Genomic DNA, 24,583 nt, shown 5'->3' with positions numbered 1-24,583 from the left:
ATAGGTTTATCACACACAACATTCCATATTCATGGTGTCGGCTTTATTGTAAGCTTGCAAACTACGGCCCCACTCTAAAGATGTTATAGATGATGTACAAAGTCTGCAGAATCGTGTCTGGCAGACCTAATTGCCCAAGGCTCCTAACTTACACAATAAGCAATAATTTTGCAGGCGAGGGGAGGGCACGCTTCCATTTTAGGAGACCCCCGCCCCCCTCATGCTCTCCATCTTGCCATTGAATGAAAAGAGCAAGAAGGTGCTAACTGGACCATCACTTTACATTTACTCCACAGATTTACCCAGTCTTTTGTGACTGACTCCATGATTAAGATAAAACGTACAAGGAAGGAAGACACCATAGCAAATACCACCAGTCCAAAGGGATACATGGGGCAGACAGACAAGGTATGAGAAAGTCTGTTGGGGCGGATTACTCATATAAAAGGAAAGTGTTGTGCAATCAGATGAGACTGTTTTCATTTCCGACAGCCAATAGGGTTGTCCCTGCATGAGTGACTGTCTAAGGTGAGCACTGGTTCAGCGCGTGACACATAAACATCAGAAACTTATAAAGGAGTCAGGAGAAGAGATCTGTGTATGTGAGTGGAACAGGTTGTCCAACCTTACAAGGGGACCATCCCTAAAATGAGGTTTGTTTACATGGTGAAGTGTGAAGCAGAAGGAGTGAGACTTCCTACGTAGCAGTACAAGTGAGAAAAAAATATCTGCCTTGGAGGTTGCAACAGGGAACTCCACAAGAATAATAAATAAGACACTCTTAACTCAGTTGTTGGTTATGGATGGACTAATCTCCACCTATAGAGATGACAGGAGGGGTCTGGTTTGTGTACAGTACTGGAGATATTCATTATCGCTCCCACTTGATAAATAGGTTCCATTATAATGTATTGCTTTTTTAATCACCTATATGGGTGGGCTTCAATCCTAGAGGGTGATGCTTACAAAGAAAACGTACGCCTTCTGCAAGTGGATCATGTTTGCTGATTTAGTTGCTTGCACTGAAAGGGTTAATAAGACGCAGGACTCAAGCCAATTTTCATAATAAAAATCAGGCAGATCTGTATATGCTAAAGACAATGCCTGGGATGCTGCACACAGTACAAGGTGAGTGAGGATGATAAAGACAGCTTCTTACAGGGCGGAATGCTTCAATGTCGCCTTCAGCCTTTTTCCTTGCCTCCACTGCATCTTCATAGCGTTTCTTTGCGGCGCTGAGTTCCTCATACGCTGATGTCTTGGCAGCCACTGCTACATCCTGTTAAATAAAGCAGAATCTTATGCCTGGCTAACCTACAGCGTCCCCTTCTGCTCCAATCAGTGCCAGAGGAGAGACGTCTGGGCTTTCAACACATACAAGCCTAGCACAGTGAGAAGTCACCAATACAAACCTCGGTCAGACTTGTGCTTAGAACCAACTGACCGGGTGATGCTGAGGCCTCATCATACTATTTACAGTACCCAGTGGTTGTTATTGTATCGGCCAGTGATTGATGATAGACAATAATGATGGCCTTGGATATAAATGCTAATCATTTTTTTTTATAACAAAACTATGAGTGGCTAGAGACCCATTATGGGATCATTATTCAAAATCTCCCAGTGTGCTGAATGCATGAGCTTGTAAAATACTGCCTGAACAGCTTGTGCCCTATGGACAGTTAAACAGGCGTCCAATCTACCCGAAATGGGGAGAGCTAGAACTACCTCCTCCTTAAACAAAGCGCTACCCAGTCAGGTTTGCATTTGCATTACGATCTTGTGCTTTAAAGGCAGCTGAAGAGAAGTGACATGTGGCCCAACAATGCCTATAACTTTCCGTGCAAGCTCTTTCAGCAGCTAAAGATTTATAGACATCCTCATCCTCGACAGACTGAAGGTTAAAAGGCCAATGCACTTGTGTGATATCGGGCGCCAGATCCCGGTGCTCATATCTTGGCCCTGACCGTTTCATTGTGGTGCAGCTTTGAGGAGCAACACAAAGCGAGATGTAAAAATATATATGGACCAGTATATAACAGTGGACTATCCTGGTGTCAAAACCAATAAAACCATCACCATAGTCAGCTAATCACAGAGGAGAACATATGGCTTCCTTGTTTTCTTTGGAACTCTACACTCCCTGATAGCAATAGCCAACACCATACACTCTACTTTCCACCATGAAAACATACTTTAACCCAGTCTTTTCTTTTGGCCACATATCAAATGTGCTATCTTTGTATGAGGTGTTGGTAAAGTGTTCTTGCAAAGTTTGGTTTTAGCTATGTGCCCTTAAACCTTACATTCTCAACACATGGTACATGTACCCTTTGGGGATACTTTGGGATGGCTCAAGGGGTATTTCACCTGGTCATAGTCAATGCATTATAACAAGATTTTAAATGTAAAACTTGAGAAACCACATTGAAAAAAAACTGAGTATTTATAGTTGAAGGGGTATTTGACCTAGTCATAGTCAATCCATTATAGCATACATGCCAAACTCTGGCCCGCGGGCCAAATCTGGCCCTCAGAGCCATTAAATTTGGCCCTCAAGTGGTTTCCCCACTTTGCATTATGTTTGACCCACTCTAGACCACCAGAGAAGCTATATTGGAGGTGAAGCCCTAGAATGCCATGGAAATCATATGGGTAGGGGGAAAGCACTAGACACCAGGGAACTATATAGGGAAGGAAGGAGGGGCACTAGACACCAGGGAACTATAAAGGGGAGGTGGCCACTAGACATTGAGTTTGGCCCGCGACTTGGTCCCAGTGTACAATTTCAGCCCACTTTGTATTTGAGTTTGACATCCCTGCATTATAGCAATATTCTATATGTAAAACATGAGAAATTACATTGAAACAAACCTGGGTATTTATAGTTAAAGGAAACGGTTTAATTTACCTGGGGATTCTACCAGCCCCCTGCAGCTGTCCTGTGCCTGCATTATCACTGTGCTCTTACTGAGCAATTTTCCTGTCACTGCGTTTTCACCTCACCCCTCTTTCATCAGGATGCACGGCTCCAGTCTGGATTGTGCTCTGAGCATGCACAGTACAGGAAAATCTCTGCTGCGCATGTGCAGAACACTACTGGCGACAGGAGCACAATTGAGGACGCGTGTGGCATGCATGTGCAGAGCCGTCCACTTGCTGAGTTGTGCGGCTGAAAGAGGGATGCTACAGGGACTGTAGCATCACTCAGTGACGGTGCAGGTATAGGAAGGACTGCAGGGGGCTGGTAGAAGCTCCAGATAAGTTAAACTGTTTTCTTTGTTTTGCTTTAGGTTCCCTTTAAGTACCACGTAGCCGCCTAGGTGGAATGGCTAGGTGGAATAAGACAGAAAACCGTTTGGAGGATTCAATGGCTTCAATACAACCATGCATGCTCTGAACGCTCCTGGCCATGGGAGCATGAACGAGGAGGTGCGCGGTCGCACATGCATAATGTCTGACAACTTGCTGAGCCGGGCAGCTTTCCCAGGGGTACAGCAGCTGAAGGGAGCAGCATAGAATGATGGAGAGGGACCGGGAGAACTATAGGGGGCTAGGAGAACCTTTAACGAGTATTCCTAGCAAATATACATGCGTCAAGGGGTATTTGTGTTCAAGCTTACCCTAACTTGGGGTGCTTGAGTGGGGCAGTCATTAACAAAGGGGTACATTATACAATGATGTTGAGAAACAATCTAAAATCACTTTAAGCACCCTTCACTATTTACCTCAATGCATTTCAGCTTGCAGAATATCCTGAAAAAAATAATTGCAAACTAACCTTAATTAGTAATTTTTTGTTTGTTTGCTTTGCCCACTTCTTCAGTGTAGTTGCACAACCAGCCACGTAAAACCACTACTCTGTATTTTGGCTCTGGGGTTTCAGTATCAATAAACTAATCAATTAACAACAATCACTCTAATTATGCCACCACTGTACAATGCATTATAAGATGAGGGATCACACATTTGTGTGCTTCAACGGCAGACGATTCTCGCAAGCGTTTTGCTGTACGATTGTCTGTTTTTGGGTGTGTTTTAATGCATGTGTTTTTTTTTTACAGTAGCCAGTGATTTCAATGAGAATACTTGTGTGTGTGGAAAAGTAGTACAAGCAGGGGCAAAACTGCAGGGGGGCAGGCCCTGCGACTGCAAGAGGGGGGAGGGGGGGCAGATCTAAAAGTGGCCCAAACTACAACTTTACTCCCTCTGATAAAGGGGTCCATCCTTCAGATCAGGTGATTTTGTGGCTACACTTGTTAAGGGTGTGAAGATTACCATGTCCACACTTGTTAAGATATGTACCCAGGCTTAGAGGATTACCAAGGTAAGGCTAGAGAAAGGGGCCATATACAATTAACTTTTTCTCCTGAGTTTTCTCCTAGGAGATAATTTTTCATCTTCTATTTTAAATAACTTTTCAGCTCTTTGCAACTGAAAAAGTATTAAACAGTGGATGAAAAAGTACAAACAAAATTATTCTGAGTGTTTGCTTGCTGGTGGTTTAAAAGACATTTTATTGGCAATTTTGAAAATATCACCAAGGGGAAAACTCAGGAGAAAAAAATTAATTGCATATGGGCCAGGTTGTCAACACTGGGGGGTCCCCATGAAGGTTTTGCTGGGGGGCACGATTTATAGTTGCACCCCTGAGAACAAGCTTTATTTGAATGATATGCAGATGCCCCCGAAACTGCTCTGCCCCATGCACTATGAATGCATGCATTTCGACATCCATTTTCTTAATGCGGCAAAATGCTGAAACCTGCCTGAAAGTTATAATAAGAATGCTACTGACAATCTAGTGCCAAGGTGCTGTGTGAGTCACCCCAGGCTGGGTGAAGATACTCATATCACCTCTGGCATGAATGCCTTTCTCATGTCATGTTTTTGTAAACAAGAGACCTCTCTGAGGAATCTCGCCATATAAGTTACCCTCTGAAGCCTGGCCTGTTCAGCCTCCCTGCGCAGGTCTCGCAGTTGCTCCTCATACAGGGCTCTCAGCGAAGATGGCCTTACACTGCGACCACGGAGCGCATCCAATTCCACCTGGGCGCTGGCATTCTCCTGTTCCAGGTCCCGAACCTATAGGATACACATTAGCACATAAAGATACCTGAGCCATGTAATAAGTCTTCCAAAAGTTCTGTCCATTACTATTCACAGAGAGAGTGTGAGTGTGCTGGGGTTGGGAGGGGGACAGATAAGAGGAGACCCAAACAGGTCTGGAGTAGAGCCTCCACTTTCTTCAAGAGTTCATAGAGATTGCATATTCAGATTCCGAGGACTATTGAAGTGACGTCTAGACTCTAGGATTCAAGTAGGCCTAGACTCTTCAAGAAGTCAAAATGTATTATTATGTTGAAGCTCTAGAGCTCATATGAACTTACAAACCCCGTTTTTGGTACGGTTTTTACATCAAGCAAATGCATGTTTTAATCATTTTTATTCATTTTTCCGTGCACGGAGGATTTGCATATAAACATACAGTGGGTTGCAAAAGTATTCGGTCCCCTTGAAGTTTTCCACATTTTGTCATATTACTGCCACAAACATGAATCAATTTTATTGGAATTCCACATGAAAGACCAATACAAAGTGGTGTACACTTGAGAAGTGGAACGAAAATCATACATGATTCCAAACATTTTTTACAAATAAATAATTGCAAAGTGGTGTGTGCATAATTATTCAGCCCTCTTTGATCTGAGTGCAGTCAGTTGCCTATAGACATTGCCTGATGAGTGCTAATGACTAAATAGAGTGCACCTGTGTGTAATCTAATGTCAGTACAAATACAGCTGCTCTGTGAGGGCCTCAGAGGTTGTCTAAGAGAATATTGGGAGCAACAACTCCGTGAAGTCCAAAGAACACACAAGACAGGTCAGGGATCAAGTTATTGAGAAATTTAAAGCAGGCTTAGGCTACAAAAAGATTTCTAAAGCCTTGAACATCCCACGGAGCACTGTTCAATCGATCATTCAGAAATGGAAGGAGTATGGCACAACTGTACACCTACCAAGACAAGGCCATCCACCTAAACTCACAGGCCGAACAAGGACAGCGCTGATCAGAAATGCAGTCAAGAGGCCCATGGTGACTCTGGACGAGCTGCAGAGATCTACAGCTCAGGTGGGAAACTCTGTCCATAAGACAACTATTAGTCATGCACTGTACAAAGTTGGCCTTTATGGAAGAGTGGCAAGAAGAAAGGCATTGTTAACAGAAAGCATAAGAAGTCCCGTTTGCAGTTTGCCACAAGCCATGTGGGGGACACAGCAAACATGTGGAAGAAGGTGCTCTGGTCAGATGAGACCAAAATGGAACTTTTTGGCCAAAATGCAAAACGCTATGTGTGGCAGAAAACTAACACTGCACATCACTCTGAACACACCATCCCCACTGTCAAATATGGTGGTGGCAGCATCATGCTCTGGGGGTGCATCTCTTCAGCAGGGACACGGAAGCTGGTCAGAGTTGATGGGAAGATGGATGGAGCCAAATACAGGGCAAACTTGGAAGAAAACCTCTTGGAGACTGCAAAAGACTTGAGACTGGGGCGGAGGCTCACCTTCCAGCAGGACAATGACCCTAAACATAAAGCCAGGGCAACAATGGAATGGTTTAAAACAAAACATATCTATGTGTTAGAATGGCCCAGTCAAAGTCCAGATCTAAATCCAATCGAGAATCTGTGGCAAGATCTGAAAACTGCTGTTCACAAACGCTGTCCATCTAATCTGACTGAGCTGGAGCTGTTTTGCAAAGAAGAATGGGCAAGGATTTCAGTCTCTAGATGTGCAAAGCTGGTAGAGACATACCCTAAAAGACTGGCAGCTGTAATTGCAGCAAAAGGTGGTTCTACAAAGTATTGACTCAGGGGGCCGAATAATTACGCACACCCCACTTTGCAGTTATTTATTTGTAAAAAATGTTTGGAATCATGTATGATTTTCGATCCACATCTCACATGTACACCACTTTGTATTGGTCTTTCACATGGAATTCCAATAAAATTGATGCATATTTGTGGCAGTAATGTGACAAAATGTGGAAAACTTCAAGGGGGCCGAATACGTTTGCAACCTACTGTATTCAAAGAACAGGTAGGACCGGCACCACTTCAGAAGTTGTATTAAAGCTCTTTTATTCAATCATGGATGGCTCAGCAATTGCTGAGCCATCCATGATTGAATAAAAGAGCTTTAATACAACTTCTGAAGTGGTGCCGGTCCTACCTGTTCTTTGATTGCTGCAGATCTCTAGAGGCACAGAGTTCTTGATCGTGGCACACTGATCTTTGGATATCCTTTGGTGTTCCTCCTGAATATTGTTGTTATGCAACCTACTGTATGACTGTGGTCATTCAGGCGCATTTAAAGAGAGACTCAGAGATGAGTCTCAGTACAGTTTTTTTACTTACCCGGGACTTCCTCCAGCCCCATAAGCATGGCTATTTCCCTCGCCGTCCTCCTACAATGTCCCGTTCAGCTGCGGTGAGCCCCTGTAAGCGGCTCAGTGACGTCAGCGGCAGACCTTCTGTGCATGCACGGACCTTCTGCGCTTGCTGATGTCACTCAGTCAGACTGAGTCCGACTGAGCTGCTTACCAGGGGTTGACTGCGGGAGAATGGTGGCACTGAGGAGGATGGCGAGGGACACATCCATGCTTAGGGGGCTGGAGGAAACTTAGGATAAGTAAAAAAAACTGCAGTGAGACTCATCTCTGAGTCTTTTGAAGGAGTTTTATGATTGGTGTGTTTATGTGATATGTGTGGTTGAATGGTGCCCAGCGTTGTTGAATATGCATAGTGTATTTTACATTTTATTCAAAATTTAAGTTTATTCACTATTTTAACACAGGAGCAGTGGCGTAGCTAAGGAGCTGTGGGCCCCAATGCAAGTTTTACAATGGGACTCTCCAAGCACTCTATACATAACAATTGATACGGCGCACCAAAACCTGCTAATGGCAACTACAGTATCAGAGGTGCAAGAAGGGGATGGGGAGCAGTTTGTTAATGATTACCACTATTCAAAATATCTATAGAAGTGATTATTATGAGCACAGGACAAATAGAGAGCTAATACTGTAGTTGAGGGAGGGATCTTTGGGGCCCCTCTGGCCCAAGGGCCCCGATGTGTTTGCAACCTCTGCAACCCCTATTGCTACACCCCTGCGCTGGAGTTATTTTATGTTATGTGTTAGTGTTGTTGAATTGACTGTGACTGGGAGCTGCCACACTATTCTCCTTCCTGTAATTATTATTATTTAAAAATAGTGCTGCAACCGAATTTGTTTTCTCTCTTGAAGATGCAGAAGTCAAAACGGTAGATTGGAGGAGGTTGTGTGAAAGAGTACCTAATAACCTAACTGAATGCTATAAGACCTGTACAAGTGGCCTATAGGCTGAATATTATCATGTGAATAATGTTTATTGCTAAGTACAGTCTAGCTAACGTTGCTGAAGTGGTTATCTGCAACCCTACTTTCCACTAGGTTGATAGGATGAGGATGAAGGTAATGTAATTTCTGTAGCCTTGTGTACGGATAGCTGCAGTAAACAAGTGAAGGTCAGTATTTACCTTTTCAATATACTTGGCTAGACGATCGTTCAGAACGATCATTTCTCGTTTCTCGTTGCTCCTGGTACTCAGGTATTCCTGATTGGCTGCACTCACTGCTTCTAGGTCCACCACTGGCCCCTGCAGAGTCCGAACACTGGAAGCCACCATGCTAAAGGGGTGAAAGAGAGGAACAGTGCTACAGATGCTGCATAACATTAGCTTAGTCTGCCTGCATCAATGGTAACGTGCCACCATTTACTAGCACCGGATGATCTAATAGCATCAGATGTCAGAGAACTATGGTTCTGGGTGAACTTATTCACAAAGGCTGCAGTCTATGGCACCATTTACACTAAAATAGGTCAGGCGTTGATATAAATAGGAGGGAAAGATACATGATCTGCCACTCTTTCACTATTTGTGGTATTTTTCTCACTATAGAAGTGTGAAACTCATCATTGCCTCCACTCATCTGCCAGAGACGTGTAGCCTACTGGCATCTAGCTGGGCACAACTGCCTTTGTTATAACAGGGGAGCGGGCTACAGAGATAATGATGACATCGAGGACGCCGATTCCTGAAATAGTGTTATCTCTGGGAGTGGGGGAATGGAATTAAAGAAAGCTGTGTTCACACACACCATAGCGTCTTCCTAGATTCCTGCGCTTACTGACAGGTCATCAGGTCATCATAAGCCTGCTTTTACAATGTACCATCACTAGTTATATTCCATAGACAGTTACACATGCTCATTTTGTTCCATAAACATTACACACATTCAGTGAAAAGATACTTCTCATACACAATCTTTTACAGTCTTGTATCTATCTCTACTTGTGTGGCGTGAAATGCAGAGGACATCATTCCTCAGTCATCGTAATCTGCTACTAACTGTAATGTCTTGTCATGACTAATAAACTACCCCCATGATATTTCATTATAGATTAGCATAGGGATAGAATTATTGCCGGGATGAGATAAGCACATCTGAGTTACAAGGAACGGCGAGGACGTTAATAACCAGCGGCAGCATTTACTATGTGTACCATAACACAGCTATACAATAAAGCATACCTACAAATACATAACTATTTACAATCAGATTTGTACTCAAATGAAAGAGTGCTAAATGGATATCCGCAAATGTAATGCCCGATCCATCCCTGCCACGGGTTTCAATAAAAATACGATTCACAAAAAAAAAATTAAAAAAATATATGAGGAAATTTAAATGAAAAAAAAATACACAAAATTCTTTGAAACTGTGCTGAGGAAAAAAAATCATGCCTAGTCCTTTTTATCTTCTTTTGCACAATTACACCCCTTTAGACCATCGTTTCAAATGATTCATTTTGGTTTAAAGAAAACAGATATTTTAGCCCCTTTTCAGATCACTTATCGCTTTTTATATAGTAAGCACAAAATCACAAGACACTTGTTTAATTCCTTACTCTGCAAATATTTCAATACAAACATATAATAGAATAAAAATTATGCTACGCTAAATACTTCCGTTTATTTTTCAAAGTGACCGTAGAGAACCACATTTAAATTACCGCACGTCAAAGGGTGCGCAAATAGCAACGGCTTTATGTTTTTTTTTTTTGGGGGGGGGGGGGGGGGCGCACATACGTCCAATTCTGAAAGCAATGTCACAATTTTTGGTCGCTGATTAATAGAATATAGATTTCGTGAATGTACTTCGTTTTGTAGCAACGCAGGAGACAACGTAACATATTTATAAATAATCATGTTATAGGAAGCATCCATTGCAATCCGACTATACGGATAACATTTCGCAATGCTGAATTGTACCTTGTCTATTTGCATGAAACACAACTTTGTAGCTATGAAGAGAAGATCATAACCTGTACATTGAATCCTAGACTGTAATATGTAAACAATATGTACACGCTTCTACATGAAAGTAATGTGTAAATATTCCTTTCATTCTAAATTGGATAACAATCTAGAAACTGATCCAGAATAAGATATTCAGTAAAGTAGTCTAGTAGAAAAAGAACATTAAAAGCGAGGAAGCAATTATTTGATTTATTATTTTCTTATATGGTTTGTCCAAATCGACCGGGCTTATTCCATGATTCCAAAATATTTGCATACTATCTGCATTTTGCAGCCCATGCTTTCTGGCCGATAAATACTACAGTATACAAGGGCAGTGTCTCAATCGCCTCCTATTTCCTAGCGCCTACCAATACATACCCATATCCCATAAAGTTGGGGTGAAAAATAGGTTAAGGGGGGAGGAATCTCTCTTATTAAGCTTTATGTGAAGAAGAAGAAACTCCCATGATGCATCACTTTTTCTTTATATATAAAGCTCAGTAATTGCTTTAAAGTTCCTTTCAGTTCCTTAAAAAATTATAGAAGTTCTGGTTTACTCTGGTTAGTCAATACTTAACTGCTAGGTAAAATAATTTTTCCTATAAATGTTATATGAACACCGTCATTTCCATCACATATAAAGGGCGTTTAGAACTGTGTAGCCACAACTTAGGAGAGCACATAACTGCACTATCTATAAGGTTGCAGAAGATGTTGGCTACTGTATACACTTCTCATTTATAATAAGAGTCTCTTACTGTCAAGAAGGAGTGGACATTCCTCCTAATGTAGTGTTAACTGCTGGACATTGTTCACATTTGGAAATGTATTCCAAACGATTTTGATCAGAACTTGAATCTTTCATATGCACACCATGGCAGGGGGCTCTCCCTTGTCATATCTTCAGGCAGCTGTGCTTCATGCCACATTCCAGCTCTCTGATACTTCCTCCTTTTGGCTATGAAAGAGGAAGTATTGGAGAGTGACGTGGAGGCAAGCAGCAGCAAGAGGTGGTGACAAGGGTAAGTTAACAGCCCTTGCCATGGTACACATATATAGGATTCAAGTTCTGATCCAAATCATTCAGAACAATGTCAAATGGGTCAACACTATAACTGAAAGCTACTGGCTACTGATCAGCAGCTGAATAGTTTAACACAATTGGCAACTACTAGAAGTAGCTAGCATAGCTTCAACTTTCAGTGGACATTTGCATGTTAAGGGCCCTTTCTAATCATATCAGTTGCATTGTGATCAGATCATAATGCACCATAGCCAGAAAGTTACATTAGGCATTATCGCTGCAGTGCGACTATACAGTGAGGCCTACATTGCAATGAAAGTATGCCTAACTTCCACTGTAAACACACATTTTCTGGTTAATGTATATAATATGTGCACTACACTGCACTCGATGTGTAAAGACCCATAGGAATATCAATGCATCTCGTTGCGTTGATATTGTCAGTTGCAAAACAACACAATACACTAGGTGTGGAAGGGACAAAAGGACTTTTCTGCTCGTCCCAAGTCACCATGTATAACATTAGTGAGCCACATATCAAACTTTTCACAGGATCCCTGCTGATAGGAAATATCTTCTGTTCACCATCACCCATATATGAATGAACAAAGCAGTGCACAGAGTACCATTCATGAAGGCTGCACAGGTGTATAGTTATCCCTTCCTTACCTCCAACAACATACACTCAGTAGTAGTAGTAGTGTTAAAGGGAACCTAAACTGAGAAGGATATGGATTTTTCCTTTTAAAATAATACCAGTTGCCTGACTCTCTTGCTGATCCTGTGTTTCTAATGCTTTTAGCCACAGCCCCTGAACAAGCATGCAGATCAGGTGCTCTGACTGAAGTCAGACTGGATTAGCTGCATGCTTGTTCAGGTCTGTAATTTAGCCACTACTGCAGCCAAAGTGATCAGCAGTACTGCCAGGCAACTGGTATTGTTTAAAAGGAAACATCCATTTTCCTCTCAGTTTAGGTTCCCTTTAAAGGATACCCGAACTGAAATGTGACATAATGAGATAGACATGTGTATGTACAGTGCCTAGCACACAAATAACTATGCTGTGTTCCCTTTTTTCTTTCTCTGCCTGAAAGAGTTAAATATAAGGTATGCAAGTGGCTGACTCGGTCCTGACTCAGACAGGAAGTGACTACAGTGTGACCCTCACTGATAAGAAATTCCAACTATAAAACACTTTCCTAGCAGAAAATGGCTTCTGAGAGCAAGAAAGAGGTAAAAAAAAGGGGAATTTCTTGTCAGTGAGGGTTACACTGTAGTCACTTCCTGTCTGAGTCCGGACTGAGTCAGCCACTTTCATACCTTATATTTAACTCTTTCAGGCAGAGAAAGAAAAAAAGGAACACAGCATAGTTATTTGTGTGCTAGGCACTGTACATACACATGTCTATCTCATTATGTCACATTTCAGTTCGGGTATCCTTTAAGCGTACATATTGTTGGTACAGGTACAGTTATTATATTTGAAAAAGACAGTGAACAGGTTAGAGGTAGAGATGGCCCGAACGGTTCCCGGAGAACTTCCATGGTTCGCGTTTGCGGAGAACTGCGAACTTTTTCGGAAGTTCTCTTCGCCCCCATAGTGCATCATGAGGGTCAACTTTGACCCTCTACATCAGAGTCAGCAGGCACATTATAGCCAATTAGGCTACACTCCCTCCTGGAGCCCCATCCCCCTTATAAAAGGCAGGCAGCATCAGGCTTTTCACTCACTCGTGTGCCTGCAGTAGTTAGTGAAGGGATAGCTGCTGCAGACTCACATAGGGAAAGCTTAGTTAGGCTCTTGTAGGCTTCTTAACTTGCTCCTTGCTGATTTTTATTGCTAAAAAAAAAGCACCCAACAACAGCTCTTTTGAGAGCTAATCTTGCTCTTGTGATCTATTTTTTTTCTGTGTGTCCCACTGACACTTGTGTTGCATAGACAGCCTTGGTAATTCCTACAGGTGCACATTGTAATACCCACTGCATATACCTACCTGTTGTTCACTGTGCACCCACCCACCTACGTGAGCGCACGCAGTGTCACTGTGCCTGTCCGGTACCTGTGTGTGTGTGAAAGGTGCACATTGTAATACCCATCACTGCATATACCTACCTGTTGTGTTCAGTGCACCCACCTACCTACGTGAGCGCACGCAGTGTGATATACCACTCCGTGCATACCTGTTAACTGTACCTTTCACTTCATCTCCCCCAATATGGACAAAACAAAAGGCAGAGGCAGGCCACCTGGCAGGTCTGTTCGAGGTTGCACTGTCGTGATTTAGTTCGGCCCCCAACCAAAGTACAGTGTTCAGAACTCCCAATATTGTCAGGACGTAGTTGACTATTTAACACAGAACACCTCATCTTCCTCAACTTCCGCATGGAAGCGTGATATATCTTCCTCCTACTGCTCTGATTCTGGCACCCCACTTAACACTCAGTCGGCCGCTACCACCAAAGTGCCATCACCCCAGGGCTCAGCGGTGTGGACATTTTTGTGTGCGTCTGCCTCAGATGAGAGCAATGCCATCTGTACTCTCTGCCACCAAAAATTGAGCCGTGAAAAGACCAAGACCCACGAAGGGACAACTACCTTACAAAGGCACATGATTACAAAGCACAAACTGTCTGCAATGGGATGACCACCTGAGGGAAAGCAGCCCACTAAAGCAAATCCACACACCGCAGTGGAAGATATGCAATTATTTCTCAAAAAAGGCGATACCCAAATTGTACCCTGATGTTGAAAGGCAAGTGGTGTCATCTCTGGCACACAGGTCTGTATCTGACCATGTGGTCTGCAAAGCATGGTCAGGCCTGCCCAAAGACTAAGTCAGTCCCCACACACAGCATCTCTGCCTGCACGCCGTATGACTGCCTGCCCCAAGACGAGTCGCTCCCCACACAGCACCTCTGCCCGCAGGCCGCTTGACTGCCTTCTCCGCCACCACCAACAGGGTCCAGGACAGGCGGATTCCTGAATTTTTAAGGCCGCTGCTAGCAGCGGCTGCTATACTAATTTTTCTGGTGCGTGTACATGCCTGCCTAATTTTTCTGGCTGCACTGCAGCTGCAACAACAAAACAAAAGGCATGTACATGTGCCAATTCCCCTTCGTGATCATTACCTTGCCGTGATGAAGGGGCTTGCGTATCACAATAAAGCAATGACCGCCGGCTATAGGAGTGTCTCGGGAGGTGGGGGGGGGGGCACACCCAAGATATTAAGGTTGTTGCTTCATTGTGGACAGACCAAATTTGATCAGCTGGACAGCCACTGTTGTTCTATTATTGAGCTACCACAGCCCGGCGACCATACGGGCTTGAAAACTGCCACGGCCTGCACTTTGGCCATGGTGCGCACCAGTCCAGCATGGCCATCACTACACAAACAGCTGTTTGCAGTGCGTTACACAGTGAGTTTGGTGTGTCAGTGTGAAGCAGTACTCTATGTACACTCCCTGATTGATGTATACACATGCAAGATGTTTTAAAGCACTTTAGGCCTGCAATTTAGCATTCAATGTGATTTTCTGCCCTTCCTTTGCATCCAATCCAGATTTTCCCCCGGGACTTTTGGTGTCTATCCCACTCCGCCATGCCCCCCTCCAGGTGTTAGACCCCTTAAAACATCTTTTCCATCATTTTCAAAGTTCGCCTCCCCATTGAAGTCTATTGTGGTTCACGGAAGTTCACGCAAACCGAACTTTTGCGGAAGTTCGCGAACCGAAAATCTGAGGTTTGGGTGATCTCTAGTTAGAGGGTAAATGTGTCCATTCTTTGCCTCAGGACTCCATAGCAGCCACAACTATTGTTGCAGCTTTGTCATTGCCAATTAATGCAAATTATATTAAAAATGGGAGGCTGAGCTTGGATTTTAAAAACAGGAACATATCTGGCTTTTCTCAGACCCAGAAGACAATCTTCTGAGACAAAAATAATATATCAGGAAATGGCACACTACTGGCTATTGCTATAGAGCAATATATTGATTTATAGCAGAAGGGGTTGAGAGTTGATTCAGAGAGATTTTGATGTTTTCAATAATTTTCTGAGAATGCTTCATAGCACACTTTTTCCTAAGCAAGCCAAGCAATTTCTATATCCCAAGAATGTCCTGGGCATGCATGGTTACAAATGTTTCTGAACTGCACATTCCCAAACACTCCAAACTTAGGGCTCATTTCCACTATAGCGAATCCGCATGCGGATTCGCACAGCCAATACAAGTGGATGGGCCTGTTTCCACTTGTGCGTTGTGCGGAGCGTTTTTGTGTGCGGGGAAAATCTGCACGGCAGAGCCGTCAGAATTCGCTCCCCGCACACCGCTAAGCGAATCGCATACAATGTATCTAATAGGGAAATCGCATGCGGTTTTGGCGTGCGTTTTTCCCCGCGATTTCGCATGCGATTTCACATAGGAGGTAATGTTAATTTGCACAGGCAGTGACATAGTTAAAATTGCCCACCTACTACCCAATGCGAAATCGCATGCGAAATTGCGGGAAAAAACGCATGCAAAATTGCACCTGCATGCGATTTCATCTGCAGTGATTTCCCGGCGATTCCGCACCGCACAAGTGGAGATGCAGCCTAACAGACATAATCACCAACCATAGCATTCCTGTTTGCAAACAGGGTCCTTGTGCTTCCAATGGCAATGGGGTCTATGGTTCAGGAAAGATCTGATCTAGACTGATGGAGTAGGCAGAAAAGCAAACCTCCTGAGCTGACTTCTCTCTACTGCACTATAAAGGTAGCAATTAATCATACAACCAAATGGTTTGTTTTTTATATTCATCCAAGAAAATGATTGATCATATAGAGAAATCAAAGACTGCAGCTCCTTTCACACTATGAAGAAAAGGTTGCCATGTAATTATCCTTTAATCGTACCACAACAGTTTAGAAAAGTTGAATCGCACATTAGCAGTCTGGTGAGGCCATACAGTGAATGAATCATACAGTACCAGGAAAGTATGCCTCACTGCCAGTGTAAAAGCATGTTATTCTGCAAATCCACTACATGCTGTACATTATCCTGAAGCAACCTGTTGCACTGCTCCACATCACAATCAACGTGATAGCCCCATAGGACTGTCATTGCATTTGCATGATGCAATGATTTTGTTTGTTGTGATATGATGGACTAAGCGTGAAAGGACCCAAAGCCTTTTCTCTTGAGAGAGGGATCTTAGAAACTTTGATAAATGTCTGATTGGGCATAGTGGACAATTGTATTCAATCTATCTATAAAATTTAAAAAAATAACAAGGATATAACCCTGTACCGCCACCTAGCCAACAGAGACAAGTCAGAAGAATAGTTAGACAGATGAATAGACCGTGCAGAGCAGAAGCACATTGATGAGAGATAATTACTAACACTGGAAAAGGAACAGAAACATACACAAATGATTTAGGTATACTTGGAAACAGGAATATAAATAAAAGCCAAAAAAACTTAAAGGGACTCCGAGCAGTGCAGAAACTATGGAAAGATGCATATCATTTTAAAGCTCTCTTTCTCCTCTTTCCAATGATATATAAACCACCACCCTACGTCTTTTAGTTTTCGCTATTTACGCGATTGAAATTGCCGCGACCGCGATTTCGATCGCGAAAATAGAGAAAACTAAAAGGTGTAGGGCGACGATTAAGGTGTCGTCAGAAAGAGGAGAAAGAGAGCTTTAAAATGATATCCATCAAGCCATAGTTATATTGTATTACACAGGACGACACTTTCCCCAGTGTCAGCAGCTCCATTCTGCTGAATGCAGCTGCTGACTTTGACAAAAAGTCGCCCTGTGTAATACAATATAACTATGGCTTGATGGATATCATTTTAAAGCTCTCTTTCTCCTCTTTCTGACGACACCTAAATCGTTGCCCTACACCTTTTAGTTTTCTCTATTTTCGCGATCGAAATCACGGCCGCGGCAATTTCAATCGCGAAAATAGCGAAAACTAAAAGGCGTAGGGTGGCGGTTTATATATCATTGGAAAGAGGAGAAAGAGAGCTTTAAAATGATGTGCATCTTTCCATAGTTTCTGCACTGCTCGGAGTCCCTTTAACTAAAAGCCAGGACCATTTCTGTGCATAGGCAGGCTAAGCAGGAAGCTAATGCAGCAATGGGTCTGATGGAGCAGTATAGGCTGCCCTGCTTATAGGGAGGACATAATGTAGGCACATGCGATATGGGGTGGTTCCATACTACTGCACAGGTGTGGCGGTGCACACGCGAGTTTAGAATGGCCACGCTCGTTCATGAAGAGGAGCATGGGTGCAATGCACTTGAGGGCCCTGGGCAGAAGCTGAGGTCCAGAGGATGGCTTGGAAAGTCTCTGGAGGATCCAGAGGGTTCCCTCTCATTAGGTAAGTATTTAACTTTTGTCCTAAGGTTTGTCTCGGTAGCCAATACCGATCCCTGTGGTAAACAGCTGATAACTGATATATTGTCCAACAGTTCTATTTACAACTCTACTTTGTCTTCTGCCATTTCACTTGTTTGCTTTGCCTAAGTATAAACATTCTCTCCTAATCCCTGCATTCTTCAGTCACATCAACAGCATCCACAATATTTAGTCCTAAACCTACCTCTTCAGGAAATTGTTACAGAGAAATTGTTTAAAGGCCAACTGAATTATGAACATTAGGAGGCTGACATATTTATCACAATACTAGTTTACTGGCAGGCCTGTTGATCTATTTGGCTGCAGAAGTGTCTGAATAACACCAGAAACAAGCATGCAGCTAATCTTGTCAGATCTGACAATGTCAGAAACACCTGATCCACATATATTTGTTCATAGTCTATGGCTAAAACTATGGTAAAGGATCAGCAGGATAGCCATGCAGCTGGTATTGCTTAAAGGGAACCAGATACGAAGCACCCTTGTGTATTTTACCATATATATCAGTAAGAACATTAGAGAAAACACTTACCATGCTCTCGGTTTCATCCTCACTGCTAAAAGTGTCTGTTATCAGCTGTGATAAGAATCCCGGACTGAGCATTCAGTCTGGCTTTGCAGGGAATAATTATAGCTGAGTCATTATAGCAGAGCCACAAGGGGGCAGGCTTAGGTTTGAAAAGACACCAGAGAAGACAGACTCAGCTATAATCTTTCCGTAGCAAAGCTAGACTGAGGATTCTTATCAGAGGTGATAACAGTCAGATTAAACAGAGAACAAAGAGCAGATTAGGTGTCTACTGTCATGTTCCCACTGATTTATAAGGTAAAATACAAGAGGGTGCTTCATCTCTGGTTCTCTTTAAGGCTGCTTTCACAGTAAGACGTTACAGGCGCACGTTAGTGCAGCCTGTAACGCTGCCCAACTCACAGTAATGAAAAATCAATGGGCTGTTCACAGTGCCCACGTTGTGTTACATTGTAATGCTGCACGTTATTTGAAAGTGCAGCATGCTGTGCGTTCTACGGCTTTAGCCGTGTTAGACTGTTTGCTCATGCTCAGTATTGTTTTTTTTTGTTTTGAGGAGGAGAGGAGGAGGGGAGAGTCCTCTATTGTTAAACACACGGCTAATTAATATTCACTGTACTTCCGTGTAGTGATGGGAAGTTCGGCTCTATTCATTGAATCGATTCATTGAAAACAGACGGATTTCCTATCTCTACTGTTCAGAATCGATTCATTGAAAAGAGCCGGACTTCCCATCACTAGGTTCAGTCCTGCTGCTCTGAATCGATTCTGAACAGTAGTGATAGGAAGTCCGTCTCTTTTCAATGAATCGATTCATTGAAAAGAGCCGGACTTCCCATCACTTCTGCTGTTTTCTACCTGGAGCGGCCGCTGATTGACTGGCGGGACCACGTGATTCGGAGTGTTCCGATCACGTGGTCCCCGCAAGGTATGAGACAAAAAAGGCGCACCAACAGCCGCACAACGCGGCTCACTCTGGCGTCCTTCTCCAACACCACCAGGCGTTGCGTTAGGGGCACGTTATGCGACCATAACGTCCCCTAAAACGCAACGTCCTGGTGGGAAAGAGGCCTAAAGGGAACCTGAAGCGAGGAAAATTATTTAAAACAAACACGACGGAGCTGCAAACGAATATTACATACTAACCTCACCGTCAGTTCCTCTCATAAGGTTACTATTTTCTTCTTACAGTGACCCCTTGCAGTTCTGACAATATTTTGTCAGAACTGAAATATACCAGTTGCTGTCAGTTATATATCAGCAGCTGTCAGTTACAACTGATTATGCAAGGTAATGTTTCCCTATGGTTCAAGTGGGTGATATTACAGTTTAACACTGTGCTGACCAGGAAGCTATTAGGGGGTAATGGCCATTTTTAAAATGGAGGATGGAGAAATACATTCATGACAGTGGACAAATGGGATGCAGGAGAGGAGAAAGAGATTGAATAGTAGACTACACGGGAGGTAAGTATGACCTGTGTATGGTTATTTTGACTTTTTATTTTCAGTTCAGGTTCTCTTTAACCTCTTGAGGACCCCAGTGTTAAACCGCCCTAGTGACCAGGACATTTTTAGAGAAATTGGCCACTGCAGCTTTAAGGCCAAGCTGCAGGGCCACACGACACAGCACACTAGTGATTCCTCCTTTTCTCCCCACCAACAGAGCTCTCTTTTGGTGGGGTCTGACCGCCCCCAGATTTTTGTTTGTGTATTTTTGTTTATTTATGTTTATTTTTAATAAAAAAAAATGTGTTTTTTTAATATTTGTTATACTCCCCCCTCCCTCCCTCCCTCCCTCCCCCGCCAGCCAATTCACGTGATCAGCTGTCATAGGCTTCAGACAAAAAATAAAATCTTCTATGAACTCACCATACTCCTAACGGAATCAAAATGACCTGTGAAATCCTAAAGGTACTCATAGTACTTTGGGCCCCTTAGCGCACCTAAGCTGCAAAAAAGTGTCACACATGTGGTATCGCCGTACTCAGGAGAAGTAGTATAATGTGTTTTGGGGTGTATTGTTTACACATACCCATGCTGGGTGGGAGAAATATCTCTGTAAATGGACAATTGTGTGTAAAAAAAATCAAAAAATTCTCATTTACAGAGATATTTCTCCCACCCAGCATGGGTATGTGTAAAAATAAACCCCAAAACACATTATACTATTTCTCCTGAGTATGGCAAAACCCCAAGTGTGACACTTTTTTGCAGCTTAGGTGCGCTAAGGGGCCCAAAGTCCTATGAGCACCTTTAGGCTTCACAGGGGTGCTTACAATTGAGCACCCCCCAAAATGCCAGGACAGTAAACACACCCCACAAATGACCTCATTTTGGAAAGTAGACACCCCAAAGTATTCAGAGAGGGGCATGGTGAGTCTGTGGCAGATTTCTTTTTTTTTTTTTGTCACAGAAATGGAAACTTTTTTTTGTTGTTTTATTTTTTTTGTCACAAAGTGTCATTTTCCGCTAACTTGTGCCAAAAAATAAAATCTTCTATGAACTCACCATGCCTCTTAGTGAATACTTTGGGATGTCTTCTTTCCAAAATGGGGGTCATTTGGGGGGTATTTATACTATCCTTGAATTCTAGCACCTCATGAAACATGACAGGTGCTCAGAAAAGTCAGAGATGCTTCAAACTGGGGAAATTCACTTTTTGCACCATAGTTTGTAAACGCTATAACTTTTACCAAAACAAAAAAAAATCCAATAAGTGTCTATTTATTGATCAAAGACATGTAGCACAATAAATTTAGACAAAAATGTATATAGAAATGTTACTTTATTTGAAAAAAAGTCAGCACAGAAAGTTAAAAAAAATCATTTTTATTTTACAAAATTCATGTCTTTTTTGATGAATATAATAAAAACTAAAGATCACAGCAGCAATCAAATAGCACCAAAAGAAAGCTGTATTCGTGACAAGAAAAGGAGGTAAAATTAATTTAGATAGTAGGTTGTATGACCGAGCAATAAATCGTTAAAGCTGCAGTGATCTGAATGGAAAAAAAGTGTCTGGTCCAGAGAGGAATGGAGCCTGGAAATAGAAAGAGCTTTTATACATACCTGGGGCTTCTTCCAGCCCCATAAGCCTGGATCGCTCCCACGCCGCCATCCTACGCTTCCTGGAACCGCAGGTACCGGGCCCGTCACTTCCGGCGGACGGGGCCAATTGTCCGCATCACAGGTGCTCCCTCCATACTAGTACACATGCGGCTGCGTAGTAGGCAGCCTCATGCGTACTTGTATAGAAGGAGCTCCGTGTGATCGTCCGCCGGCTGACTGGCCAACTCACGGCAATGACGGGACCCGGTACCGGCGGATCCAGGCAGCAGAGGACGGCGGTGTGGGAACGATCCAGGCGTATGGGGCTGGAGGAAGCCCCAGGTATGTATAATAGCTTTTTTTGAACCTCTCTGGTTCCCTTTAAGGGGTTTTAAGACTGCAGTCATTAAATGGTTAAAGTAACCTTTGGTTAGCATTCTTTAGACCTAGAGTACTCAGTTTTTTTACCCGACGTTTGCCCTACTTGATGCTCCTTTTGAAATAATGACCATCACAGTATAGAATGAAGAGTCTTCTAATTAAATCTTATGACCTAACAGACTGGGGCATCCTTTACCACGAAATACCAGAACGTGACATTGCACAGCAGAAGTTCAAATGTGCGACTTTTTCAATGAGTTCATAAAAAGGACGAGGGTGGGATAAAAAGACAGAGAGAGAGAGGATTGAAGTAGCACAGACTCCTCCTATGGCAGTGCCCTCCCTTACCTGCGTGGTCTGCGGGTGGCGGAGGCGGTCCTCCTACCTCCAGTGTGCACCTCACATGTTTCTCTGCTGTAGCTGGTTGATCTTCTGTCCCTGGGTGGAGATGGACTGCTCACCCTGAGCCTGACCTCCGATCCACCACTATACCAGCCTTCAAAGTGACGGCGGTATGAAGAGATCCTCTCTGGGCTCACACTCATCCTGGATCGGAGCTTGGAGCTGTCTGTGGTGCTAATGCTGCTGCAGATGATGCTGATGCTGACCGCTGCGCCAGGTTCACCGGCATTCTTATAGTGCAGTGCTGGGTTCAGTGCAAAGGCACCTCTTTAGGAATGTGCCAGGTCAATGGAACACACACCCTTCACTCCAAAGTGTCAAAGTCACGGCAAGAGGCTAAATTCCCAGCTGCAGAAAGATCCCTGGCATCTTGCAGAGCGTTCAAGCTGATCTAATAGCCGAGGCGCGCAAGGCTTGAAAATAATGGAAAAAATGAACCAGGGAGCATATGCATCTATTCCTATAATTAGATAGGATCCGAAGTCTGCGAGAATGCGCAGGGTAATGGCAATTATTCCTCCTGAGTATTAACCCGTTCGCTAGCCCTTTTTACTCTTAGCCGATTACTCATCTCAGAGTTATAAATCAATGTGTATATAAGACAATACAGTGCTACAGTTTGATAAAGATCACATGATAACTTATGCTTTAACGTAACAATTGTCCTAATTACAATATTTAGTTTCAACACAAAAAAAAAAGTTATGGTAATTTGAATGAGAATGTGGTCATGTCATATGAACCTCTAACCTGAAAGTGAACCTTATCAGTGTTAAAAAAAAAGTGTTTAAATTACCTGGGGCTTCTACCAGCCCCCTGCAACTTCCCTGTGCCCGCCAGGACAAACTGATCCTCCGTTCCCCCGCAGCACCCTACTTTTGTTCTGATGCGTGGCCCTGGTCTGCGCACCTCCCTGCGCATGCGCAGTGTGAAAAAAAATCTCTACTGCGCAAAATTCTCCAGTCTACGGGAGTATGATAAAGGACTCGCTCGGCCGCAGTCCGTCAACTTGCCAGTCAGCTGGCCAGAAGAGGATCGCTGTGGGGGCCTGGAGGGACACAGTGACAGCTACAGGGGCTGGTAGAAGCCCCCAGGTAAGTTAAACTCGTTTTTTTACTACAGTTAAGGTTCCCTTTAAGAACACTTTTGTGGTTCATCTGGTTGATAATGAGGCTTAAAAGGGAGTGGGCCCACATGCTTTAGCAAAACTTCAGCATTGCCATATCACATTTCTTTGGCACAATAACTGAAAATGCATACACAGACATCTAGTAGCCTGGTGTACATTCCTATAGTAGAATACCATATGTTGCATAGTAGTAGTTTTATCTTGAATGATAAACATGACAACTATACAGTTTTTGCATTCTCATTATTTAAATTCGGTGTGGTTTACTGCTCATTCATGGTTAGTACTCAAGATGCTTCCCAGACCTGCTTTTTTTTCATCCGAAAATATACATTGAGTTGCCCCTTTGGGTAGGCATGAACTTTGAACCAATGCTGTTAAAGGTAGAGTGAGATGGAGGCTGACATACTTAGTTCCTTTTGAACAATGTAAATTGTCTGGCTGTCCTGCTGATTCTCTGCCCCTAATACTTTTAGCCATAGATGCTGAACAAGCATGCAGATCAGGTGCTCTGTCTCAAGTCTGACTCAATTAGCCGCATGCTTGTTTCAGGGTTGTGACTCTGACACTACTGAGGCCAGAAGATCCACAGGACTGCCAGGCAAATGCGAACACATAGTGTGTGAAACCTGCCCCTATACATCCTCATGGAGTCAAAATTTTACCCCTCACCCCAGAGTCAGTAGACACATGGCAGCCATTCAGCTATCCCTCCGTCCTGGACCCCCCCCCCCCCCCACACACACACACACCTATCAGAGAGCTAGCACAGCAACCATTTTGCAGTCTGTGTATGTCTTCTGTGCTAGGCAGATCAGGGAGAGTGTGCTGCAGATAGGGAAAGCATTAGTTAGGCCTGTGTTCTGTGTCTCCAGTGGAGTTTCTTACTGTAACAGTACCAATTCACCATCTACATAACCCCAAGAGCCCTTCTGAGGACTGTGTTTTGTTAATGTGATATTGTTGTTCAGTGTGTCCACACAGTGCACTTTAGCTGTTGCAGAAAGGTGCAGTTATTGCTTAGTGCTACAGTAGTTAACCCAAAGAGCTGTTTTGCTTTTTCTTGCTATTGTTATATTGTATTTCTGTGTGTCCATCCAGTGCACACATTAGCTGCTGGAGGCAGGTCAGCTGGTCGTAGTAGTGCCCGACCATAACACAATCACCCTTCTAAAGGCTGCTTTTATTTTTCTTGCTATTGTTATATTGCAGTTCTGTGTGTCCAGTGTACACGTTAGCTGT

At 43.3% G+C, this 24,583-nt stretch overlaps 1 protein-coding gene across 1 annotated transcript in view; it reads right to left on the bottom strand.

Moving 5' to 3' along the window:
• LOC137503760 (desmin-like) overlaps positions 1 to 22,608 on the bottom strand; it is a 45,356-nt gene extending 22,748 nt beyond the window's left edge. Inside the window, exons 1-4 of the mRNA XM_068231221.1 lie at positions 22,159 to 22,608; positions 8,586 to 8,736; positions 4,936 to 5,085; positions 1,160 to 1,279 (exon numbers count right to left, since the gene is read on the bottom strand). Of these exons, the coding sequence (XP_068087322.1) occupies positions 1,160 to 1,279; positions 4,936 to 5,085; positions 8,586 to 8,736; positions 22,159 to 22,355 (618 nt within the window). The 5' untranslated portion in view covers positions 22,356 to 22,608. The remainder of the gene's footprint in view (positions 1 to 1,159; positions 1,280 to 4,935; positions 5,086 to 8,585; positions 8,737 to 22,158) is intronic.
• Positions 22,609 to 24,583: the final 1,975 nt, after the last annotated feature.

Source organism: Hyperolius riggenbachi, chromosome 4 (genome assembly GCF_040937935.1).
Source record: "Hyperolius riggenbachi isolate aHypRig1 chromosome 4, aHypRig1.pri, whole genome shotgun sequence".
In the NCBI taxonomy this organism is placed as follows: domain Eukaryota; kingdom Metazoa; phylum Chordata; class Amphibia; order Anura; family Hyperoliidae; genus Hyperolius; species Hyperolius riggenbachi.
Note: the sequence above shows the minus strand (reverse complement) of the source record. Positions and strands in the feature narration are given on the sequence as shown.